The sequence below is a fragment of the Cyprinus carpio genome, chromosome B9, assembly GCF_018340385.1.
Source record: "Cyprinus carpio isolate SPL01 chromosome B9, ASM1834038v1, whole genome shotgun sequence".
Taxonomy (NCBI): domain Eukaryota; kingdom Metazoa; phylum Chordata; class Actinopteri; order Cypriniformes; family Cyprinidae; genus Cyprinus; species Cyprinus carpio.
This window is the reverse complement of record NC_056605.1, coordinates 20,586,118-20,597,058: the sequence shown is the minus strand read 5'-3', so window position 1 is coordinate 20,597,058 and position 10,941 is coordinate 20,586,118. Positions and strand designations below refer to the sequence as shown.

Genomic DNA, 10,941 nt, shown 5'->3' with positions numbered 1-10,941 from the left:
TCCTCTGATCAGGTAAAATGTAGTCTGTTTTCTATTATTTATTTTCATTTTTATTGTGTTTAAATTTATGGTGTTGACGTCTAGGCTTTGTGCTCTGCGCATGCGCATTGTTTGTGCCGCAGGGAATGCCCTGCGCGTTCTCGTGAGCGCCGCGGAGTCGGATGTGCAGTCAAAGGCCTTCCGGTACTGAGGCTCACACAACAGCAGGAAAATGGCGCAGATCGCCAAAACACATGACGGTAAATTCATTTTTCAAAGATTGTTAAAGAATATATCGATGTTTGTTGTTTATGTCTACACTGCAGTTGGGGTGTCCGTTCATTTCTAGTCCTAAGAAGTGGAATTAGCGAGAAAAAGCAGAATTAGGCCAGTTTGATGTGGTAAATAGAATATGGCGTCTGATCGTTGAATCAAACCTAGCCGTGGCGCACACGACAAATATTAACTAATATTATATCCGGAAAATCGTCTTGTGGTTTATAACAGAGTTACATGTAACATTCATTGCAGAAATACGTATTAGTCTATAGACCGTTTATCTGTTTTTATTGCATAGAGTTTGAATGTTAAAAATACGCTGGTTGAACGATTATGTATGGAAACCAAAATGGCGTTGCAAACATGCACGCAAACACAGACCAGATCTTGACCCGTACACGGTTGTTTATCTTTATAAAAATTCCAATTGAGTGGGTGTTTCTGTTTCTTTGTAGAATTAGGAATTGCATTCATTGTCTGTTTGTTTGTCGTGCTTATGCGGATAATTGTTCCGTTTATCGCCCCTCTAACAATGTGTTTGTTTATATCGTAACGTTATTTACGCACTCTTTTTATATTAGAGGATCATACTATGGATGCAAAATTGTACTCTAAAGCATGGCTATGTATGTGTAACTGCACTATGTGGGTGTCTAAATGCAATTTATGAGGCGTATATGAATGATCGTTCACCTCTTTATAGGTATTTTGGTGTCCTGATCTCTTGGTTTTTTTATTTTATTTTTTCTTAGACATTGAGGCTCAGATCCTGGAAATCCAGGGGATGAAAGCTGCCCTGGTGGAGGGAGCTGAGCAAGGGGTTGGACTTGATTCCACTGGATACTATGACCAGGAGATCTACGGAGGCAGCGACAGCCGCTTTGCTGGATATGTGACATCAATTGCTGCCAACGAGCAGGAAGATGTAAGTCACAGCATAATACTCTAAATAATTTTAGGAGAGCCCATGTCAGCATGTGTAAGTACTGCATGAAGGAGTTTCTGAACCTAACTATTTTTGTTTCAGGATGATGATGAAGATTCGTCCACAAGTCTGCTTGGACCGAAGAAACCTGGATATCATGCACCGGTTGCAATTCTCAATTCCATTCCTCAGTCGGATGAGCAGGTAATTAACACAGATTCCATCTTCAACTTCCAAACTTTTCTAACAAAGCTTCAGTTTTTTTCCCAGATGCATTTGTTGAAAGAGATAAAAGATAACCGTCATCACACGATATTCTTTTTCGCCTGTCTTGCAGTATGATCCCTTTGCTGAACACAGACCACAGAAGATTTCAGACCGCGAGGACGAGTACAAGAAACGCAGACAAAAGATGATCATCTCCCCAGAGCGTCACGACCCATTTGCTGATGGTAAATTTTACACTACTGGTCTCCTCTCAGTTTATTTTATCTGTCCATGCCGATCAGTATTTACTCTTCTCATGAAGTTCCGGTCCAGACCTGTTTTGTTTTTGGTTAACCCTTCGAACACCACCCAGCAACTTGCTCCCTGGATTCGTCTGACCTGCAAGACTTTTAATGAGCTGTGCAGACAACCAGTTACTTTTGATTCAGAGTTTTAAATGAGTTGGGCAGCAAAGGTTTTGGGAGACAGTTGGTTGGGTGGTGTCATTTGTCCCATCAGGACATAGGTTGCAGGTAGGTGTGTTGTTCGAAGGGTTAATGTACTTTTTTTTGTGTGAAACAGGCAATACAGTAGTCAGACACTTCAAACAAACACTTTTTATTGAGTTCAATAATGCCAGCTGCATTGCACTTTGTTGTGCAGTTACTGTCAATTTTCTTTTCACTTTTCTCTTGTTCCATAATATACTCTATGTATTTGCCCAATGGCATGTTGGCTAGACACCCATGATGTGTCAAAGTTAGTGATGTTTCCAAAAAGAGTGGAACTCTAAATAATCTTGAGCCACTTTTGGACATACTTTACTAATTACTGTGCTTATCAGTTTTAGTCTGTTACAAAACCTAGTGAAGCCAAATTTAACATCCAATAAAATGTTTTCCAGCCATTCTAGTTTCTTTAAACCTATGGCCTGTGGGTGCTCATACTGGTACAAATTAGCAAGAAGTTTAGGAACTTCAGAACATGTTGCAACAGGCTGCACACACTCAAGCTGCACCAGATGGGGTCAGGTTATGGGAGGGAATTGATTCTGGATGAGACAAAACATCTTGCATGTAGTCCCAGACAAAGGAAGCTTTACAAAACTGTTGTGTAAATATATTTCTATTTTATTAACTTAAAATAGAGATATATCTATTGAAGAATCTGTGTACCAAGATTCCACAGGCCCATACTAACTGTCCTTAATTTCTCTCCTACAGCAGTACTGCTATGCCAGTCCTGTCTGCACTCTCTTAAGGGTGCAGCAACTCGTCCTGTGTAGGTTATGGTCAACAAAAGGCAGTGTGTTTAACAGATAAATCAAGACCGTAGTTAGTAGTTTAACTCTGATGTGAGGCCAGAGGGTCTTTCAGGGGAATCCACCAAGGTTTCACGAAACGATTTTTCTTTTGTTATTATGAAGTTGTATATTATTTTTAAAGCCTCATCAAGGACACTTTTCTCTTCTCAACTTCATGTCCTCCCTTCTCATTTGAACTTTTCATACCAATCCATTGTAGATATTTATATTTTTTTAAATGAAATTAGATGCATAAGTATGCACAAGTGTGCATTTTTCCTTAATTTGTTTCTGATTTAAATTTATTTCTTATAGATTTTATTAGAATTCCCCAAAGTGTTCAGTGTCTCTGGCTGCAACACGTATAGTACAACAAATTTGCAAATTGTTTTTTTTTTTTTTTTTTTTTTTTTTTTTGTGTGTTTTTAATGAGTTACAAGAGCAGAACAGGTGGTATGCTATTATGTGTGTGAGTTCAAACCCTTTTCCAAAGTGTTACTAATGGTAAAGAGAAATTTTCTAGGCTTCTTTTCTGCCGGTTGAAGTCTGACTGCAGAGGGACCCTTGGCACTGAAAGTGTACGTATTCTGGAGAGCGCAGCCCAGGACCCTGCATCAGTGATGGCTATATCCTCTCCTTATCTCCTCTTAAAAGCAACAGAAACCTCTTTGTACCTGCCTGTTCTTAACGTATGACTGTATACTAAAAGTGCTTAGCTTTTATTGTCTAGGGTTGTTTTGTGTTACGAGAGGATAGTAATTTAAACATTTAAGGCCATCTATTCAGGGACAGTTGACTCTAGTGCTTTGTGTGTGAAAATGCTGGGTTTGAGACTGACTTGGCTGACCGTCTCGCATTTTGTTGGTGCTCTTTCGCATAGGGGGCAAAACGCCGGACCCCAAGATGCAGGTCAGGACGTACATGGATGTTATGAAGGAGCAGCATCTGTCCAAAGAGGAGGTAAATAACATTGGCTTTTAGTGAAACTGTAAGATGTTGGTGATTAAAACAAAAAAAGTCAAAAAGGTCAATTAAGAGATGTTCCTATCTGACCAAAATATTTAATGTGTTTTTTTTTTTCCAGAGAGAGATCAGGCTGCAGATGCTAGAGAAAGCTAAATCTGGAGAGCTGAAAGCGGTGAACGGCTCTGCTGCATCTCAGGCTGCTGCGGCCAAACGCAAACGACGCTGGGATCAGACAGCTGACCACACCCCCAGCAACACCACACCCAGAAAAGTGTCCAGCTGGGACCAGGCAGATGGAGGTTCTGATGTGAGTCAGTGTTCTTTAACAGCAGTAGGGCTGCAACAAACGATTATTTTAATAGATTATTTCTTCAATTAAAAAAGCCATATTTATAAATATTGCTAATTATATATAATATATTATTGCTAATCCCGTTCTTCTCATTACCCAGACACCAGGCCACACACCTTCCAACAGTCGCTGGGATGAGACACCTGGCCGCGCCAAAGGTAGCGAGACCCCAGGAGCTACTCCGAGCACCCGTATGTGGGAACCCACACCAAGCCACACCCCAGCTGGAGCTGCCACGCCAGGTCGAGACACCCCTGGACATGCCACTCCTGGCCACGGAGGGGCCACTTCCAGTGTGCGCAAGAACCGCTGGGATGAGACACCAAAGACAGAGAGAGGTCTTATATTTTGTGCAGTCTGTGGTGCATCCACTAACAGATATTTAATGCAGAGTGATTTTAAATCATTTTATTTTGTGTGTTTCAGAGACACCCGGTCATGGAAGTGGCTGGGCTGAGACTCCACGTACAGACAGAGGAGATGAGTCAGTGGGTGAGACACCCACCCCAGGTGCAAGCAAGAGGAAGTCAAGATGGGATGAAACACCAGCCAGTCAGATGGGCTCTTCAACTCCTCTGCTCACCCCTGGAAAAACCCCTCTGGGCACACCTGCTATGAATATGGCCACACCCACTCCAGGTACTGGACCGATGCTGTTGGTTGTTTCTGTTGTAGTTAAAAGTGATGATGTTTTTTGGGTGATTTGTAGAAGTTGCTGTAAAGTTTCTAATGTTTGCAGGTCACCTGATGAGCATGACTCCAGAACAGCTGCAGGCTTGGCGCTGGGAGCGAGAGATTGACGAGAGGAATCGCCCATTGACTGATGAGGAACTTGATGCCATGTTTCCAGAAGGATACAAAGTACATAACTTTATTTTCTACAGAATACCATTACTTTTTGTCAGAAAATTAATGTATTGATATTTTGCTATTGCTAACTGTTTTTCATCTGCCATTTTCCCTAGGTACTGCCGCCACCAGCAGGCTATGTACCCATCCGCACCCCAGCACGTAAGTTAGCTGCCACCCCCACCCCCATCGGAGGCATGACTGGCTTCCACATGCAAACAGAGGACAGATCTATGAAACAAGTCAACGATCAGCCCTCCGGAAACCTGCCCTTCCTCAAGCCAGATGACATCCAGTACTTTGATAAACTGCTGGTAAGTTCTGTGTACACCAGGAAATATGAATAATTATTATTATAAGTAAAGTTATTAAAATAACTTTAGTATCAATAAATAATTTGAATCATAATTAGATTTGTACATTTTATAAAGAAAATGTGAGTGGGAGCTTGCCATGGCAAAACTTGGCACGAGGCAGTTGCTTGGGTCTTCTGTGTGATTACTAGAGAGTCAACTCCCATGTCTGTACAATGTTCTGGTGCTGAAATATGGCTTGTTTATATTTATATACGGTTGCTAGGGTCTGGATAGGCAGTTGCCAGGGTGATAGAGACTACTTGGCAATCTGAGTCAAAATTGTCCGCCTCCATGTCTCATCCAGAGATGTGGCCCATTCAATTTACAATATGGTTGTTGAAATATTCTTAATGATTGTTAGGGCATTGCTAGACCATTGCCAAAATGATAACTAAAGCCTACAGACAGTCTGAGTCAAAAGAGAATCCAGATGTTCACGCTGATAACCTGATGGTCAGCATGCCGACATACAGCGATGTGTGTCGGCATACCCGATCCCATCCCCCTCACCCTGTCCCACTTCACTTCCTGTCAATGCTCTGCTGTCCCGTCAAAATAAAGACAAAAAATAAGTAAAAAGTAAAAAAAAAAAGAGAGAGAATCCAGACACTATGGTGTAATATAGAGGTGCTAGGTTCCTCTCAATCGTTGCTAGGGCATTGGTCATTGCTAAACAGCTTCCATGGTAATAATTATTAAAAAGTACTTACCAGTCTAAGTCAGTTAAACCCACCCTTATGTCTCTGCTATTCTGGTTTATATATGTGGCTAGTTCAATTTATTAAATGGTTGCTAGGGCATGGCTAGATTGCCAGGGTGATATTTAAAGAATGCTTGGAAGTCTTGAGTCCAAAGAGCCCACCCCCATGTCTCTACAGTGTTCTGATCTAGAGATATCCTTGTTTCATGTCATCCATGGATCTGTGACCAACGCTGGAGGAAATTTGTACAGAATGAAGTTTTTGAGATGATAATAGTGATGCTTTGCTAGTACAACTAATTATTATTATTATTATTATGTTATTATTATTATTATTATTATTATTAGGATTAACAGCATTAGTGGTATTATCTATAAATATAACTAACAAAAACCATTAATTATGAATCAATTATTAATAATAATTTAATTATAATAAAAGTATGATTTTAATTTGACCAATTATCCAAACTTTGTTTGCAGGTCGAAGTTGACGAGTCCACCCTCAGTCCAGAAGAACAGAAGGAGCGCAAGATCATGAAGCTGCTCCTCAAGATCAAGAATGGAACGCCTCCTATGAGGAAGGTTAGTATCCTCTCTCACACTTGATGGACTGTAACACAATCTTGCAAGGGTGATCTCTAACTAGCGCTCTCCTTTCAGGCTGCTCTTCGTCAAATCACAGACAAAGCCAGAGAGTTTGGTGCAGGACCCCTCTTTAACCAGATCCTGCCGTTGTTGATGTCTCCTACACTGGAGGACCAGGAGCGTCATCTCTTGGTGAAAGTCATTGACCGTATCCTCTACAAACTTGATGACTTGGTTCGACCATATGTCCACAAGGTTAGTCCGCATTGCATGTAAGCATTCATTTTAATACTTGGGTGGAAAAACGTATTAACCTTTCATGTGTCTTTTCTAACGTTCCTGTTTGTTCTTACAGATTCTTGTGGTGATTGAGCCCTTGCTTATTGATGAAGATTACTATGCTAGAGTAGAGGGTAGAGAGATCATCTCCAACTTGGCAAAGGTAAGATGGTTGTCTGTTAATAATAAATGTTCTCTTTGGTCGATAACAGCATCCCAGTAGTTGTTTAATTATTCTTAAAATTTTGTAGGCCTTAATCAATCTGCATTTCTTCATTAACAGGCTGCTGGTCTGGCCACTATGATCTCTACCATGAGGCCTGATATTGACAACATGGACGAGTATGTGAGAAACACGACAGCTCGTGCTTTTGCTGTTGTAGCGTCTGCCCTGGGCATTCCATCTCTCCTGCCTTTCCTCAAGGCTGTTTGCAAGAGCAAGAAATCCTGGCAGGCTCGTCACACGGGTATCAAGATCGTACAGCAGATCGCTATTCTCATGGGCTGTGCTATCCTGCCCCATCTCCGCAGCTTGGTGGAGATTATCGAGCATGGTTAGTATGGCGTTGTGGTCTTCATCTTTCTATATGTGGGTGTACAAAAAGTCTTTTTTCATTGTCTGCTATTTAGGGCAGTCTTAAATTGTTGTTATTTTTTCCCCCTCAGGTCTCGTGGATGAGCAGCAGAAAGTGCGAACGATTAGTGCCCTGGCTATTGCTGCCCTGGCTGAAGCTGCTACACCATACGGTATCGAGTCCTTTGATTCTGTGCTGAAACCTCTTTGGAAAGGTATCAGGCAACACAGAGGCAAGGTGAGCATGTGTTTGGTCGATGGAATATTAAATTAATTTTATTTGCACTTTTTGCTTTCAGACTTGCAACCCAAAGATTTCCAGATTTTTAGTAAATGTTTTTAACAATATTTTTGTGTCATCTCAGGGTCTTGCTGCCTTCTTGAAAGCTATTGGGTACTTGATTCCTCTTATGGATGCTGAATACGCCAACTATTACACCAGAGAAGTGATGCTTATCCTTATTCGAGAGTTCCAGTCACCTGATGAGGAAATGAAGAAGATTGTCCTCAAGGTGCATTAAACACTATTCAGAAGAATTAAAAATGTAATCTTTCTAAAACATTTTAGGCTAAGCTTTTTTTTTATTTTTTTCTTGTACATTTCAGGTGGTGAAGCAGTGCTGTGGCACAGATGGTGTGGAAGCCAATTACATTAAAACAGAGATTTTGCCCCCCTTCTTCAAACATTTCTGGCAGCACAGAATGGCATTGGATAGGCGCAACTACAGACAGGTATGTGAGATCATCAGATAATTAGAAGTAACGTTAACCATGAGTAATATGCATTTAATCTCATTTGTCTTTTTACTTGTATAACAGTTAGTGGACACTACAGTGGAGCTGGCCAATAAGGTAGGAGCAGCTGAGATTATCTCCCGTATCGTGGATGACTTGAAGGATGAAGCTGAGCAGTACAGAAAAATGGTCATGGAGACAATTGAGAAAATTATGGGCAACCTTGGTGCCGCTGACATCGATCACAAACTGGAGGAGCAGCTAATTGATGGAATCCTGTACGCCTTCCAGGAACAGACCACTGAGGTGAGTTACGGACTTTGCTGCATATTAAATATCCTGCTGCTGTTATATGATCATCTTACATCATAATCTCTCCTCTATCTCCAGGACTCTGTGATGCTCAATGGCTTTGGTACGGTGGTGAATGCTCTGGGTAAGAGAGTTAAACCGTACTTGCCTCAGATCTGCGGTACAGTGCTTTGGCGTCTCAACAACAAATCCGCCAAAGTCCGTCAACAGGCCGCTGACCTGATTTCTCGCACAGCGGTGGTCATGAAGACATGTCAAGAGGTGAGGGGCACATTATGTACATTTATGGACTGGTTAAACAAAAATATTGATACTGCTTACTAATAACTTGCTTTTATATTTCCGTGTAGGAAAAGCTGATGGGGCATTTGGGTGTGGTGTTGTATGAGTATCTGGGAGAAGAATATCCAGAAGTGCTGGGTAGCATTCTTGGAGCCCTTAAAGCTATTGTCAATGTTATTGGTGAGTGTCGGTCAAAGTGCTTCATTATTGGTGTTTGCTATTGCATCTAAGCCCTAACTAGCATTTTTTTTTTTTCCCTCTACATTTGTTTGTACATTTGTATAACCAAAAATACTCTGCCAAAACAGCAAAAAATAATTTGGAGGGCCAAATCATTGACTAAAAAAAAAGTGACATTTTATAAGTGTTTTTTCTGATTGACGTTTATTTTGGAATCCTTAATAATTTCAGTGCATCTCATATATTTGTGTTATTTCTACTGCTTTGCTTTCTTTTGAGTATAATTAAGTGTATAAATGTCCCGTTGGCAGGTATGCACAAGATGACACCACCTATCAAAGACTTGCTTCCACGTTTGACTCCAATCTTGAAGAACAGACATGAGAAGGTGCAGGAGAACTGCATTGATCTAGTGGGCAGAATCGCTGACAGGTCAGTTCTACAGTCCCCTGCAGAATTTGAGCTATTAACATTTGAAATATTTTGATAATGCCTCCTAAACACATCATTGTGTCCTTTGCAGGGGTGCAGAGTATGTGTCTGCCAGGGAATGGATGCGCATCTGTTTTGAATTGCTAGAGTTGTTGAAAGCCCACAAGAAGGCCATTCGCAGAGCTACTGTCAATACTTTCGGCTACATCGCCAAGGCCATTGGGTAAAACACGAAATTCTTCTCAGCAATGCAGAATGTGTCAGGTTTGAAAATGTTGATTTTTAATTTCTGTTCTTAAATCTCTAGTCCTCACGATGTGCTGGCCACGCTACTCAACAATCTGAAGGTGCAGGAGCGTCAGAACCGTGTGTGCACAACGGTAGCCATCGCTATCGTGGCCGAGACGTGTTCGCCGTTCACCGTGCTTCCTGCGTTGATGAACGAGTACCGTGTTCCTGAACTTAACGTTCAGAACGGTGTCCTGAAGTCTCTGTCCTTCCTGTTCGAGTACATCGGTGAAATGGGCAAAGATTACATCTATGCCGTCACACCTTTGTTGGAGGATGCTCTAATGGACAGGTACGCTGGGAAAAGAATGACTGATTTTCACTAGAGTTACCACTTAAAACATGCAGATTGTTTTCTGTAAGCCTCTATAACTCTGTATTTGCTCTCCGTTGCAGGGATCTTGTACACAGACAGACAGCTAGTGCTGTGGTGCAGCATATGTCTCTGGGAGTGTATGGCTTTGGCTGTGAAGATTCTCTCAATCATTTGCTTAACTATGTGTGGCCAAACGTCTTCGAAACGTCCCCTCATGTTATCCAAGCTGTCATGGGGGCCCTTGAGGGTCTGCGGGTGGCAATTGGACCCTGCCGCATGCTGCAGTATTGCTTGCAGGTACAATTTACTCTTTCAGCATGGAATCTGCACACTACTTTTCATTGACTTGTAAAGATCTAATGGCCCAATGATTTTTTTTTTTTTTTCTCCCTCAATAGGGTTTGTTCCATCCAGCTCGCAAAGTGCGTGATGTGTACTGGAAGATCTACAACTCCATCTATATCGGCTCCCAGGATGCACTGATCGCACATTATCCTCTTGTCTACAATGATGAGAAGAACTCATACGTTCGCTATGAGCTGGAGTACTTCCTGTGAATATAACTACCCTTACATGTGCACTCTTTTCTCCTGTATCTGTGTCTGATTCATGGTTTATAGGACTTGGTCCATTGTTTATGTTCTCTGGTAGGTTACAACCAGTACCACAAATTCTGTGGTTTAAAATTTTATTTCTCATTAAAGAACAGAAAAAAGTCGAAAAAAAGAATGTTAAACGTGATGCTTTTAGGTCTTTGGATTAGACTTTTCTGTTTTTACAGCGTGGCACCATGCACAGTGACAGTAAAGATAGTAGCAGAGTTTCTGAGGAATGTGATTTATCTTCAGTAAGTCTTTTAACTAGAGACCTGTGTCCTGATCTGTCAAGCCCACTCAGTCACACATCTGTTCTTATTATAATGTTGCTTAGTTTGGCTGAATAAACATTTGTGTATTAAAAGTCATTGGTCTCCTGTGTCATTTGTTTTATGTTTAGCACAACCAAAAGTAATCCTGATTTTAATCTATCTACACTTTCA

General features: G+C 41.3%; 1 protein-coding gene across 3 annotated transcripts; it reads left to right on the top strand.

Annotated features, from left to right (window-relative positions):
* Positions 1-82: 82 nt before the first annotated feature.
* On the top strand, positions 83-10,866 carry LOC109096741 (splicing factor 3B subunit 1). 3 transcript variants are annotated; one of them, XM_042731450.1, is made up of 25 exons: positions 83-239; positions 1,011-1,183; positions 1,286-1,387; positions 1,521-1,635; positions 3,574-3,653; positions 3,778-3,966; positions 4,112-4,349; positions 4,438-4,650; positions 4,751-4,872; positions 4,977-5,174; positions 6,400-6,501; positions 6,580-6,759; positions 6,860-6,946; positions 7,067-7,337; positions 7,450-7,595; positions 7,723-7,869; positions 7,964-8,089; positions 8,177-8,398; positions 8,483-8,665; positions 8,755-8,866; positions 9,178-9,298; positions 9,390-9,521; positions 9,606-9,878; positions 9,983-10,199; positions 10,301-10,866. In XM_042731450.1, exons 1-25 carry the CDS (start codon positions 212-214, stop codon positions 10,457-10,459), a joined length of 3,936 nt encoding a protein of 1,311 aa, XP_042587384.1. In that variant the 5' UTR covers positions 83-211; the 3' UTR covers positions 10,460-10,866. The 3 variants fall into 3 exon arrangements, with proteins under 3 accessions (XP_042587384.1, XP_042587386.1, XP_042587385.1); XM_042731452.1 differs by lacking the exons at positions 83-239; positions 1,011-1,183; positions 1,286-1,387 and adding an exon at positions 3,217-3,271 and having other exon boundaries at positions 1,573-1,635; XM_042731451.1 differs by lacking the exons at positions 83-239; positions 1,011-1,183; positions 1,286-1,387; positions 1,521-1,635 and adding an exon at positions 1,847-3,271.
* Positions 10,867-10,941: the final 75 nt, after the last annotated feature.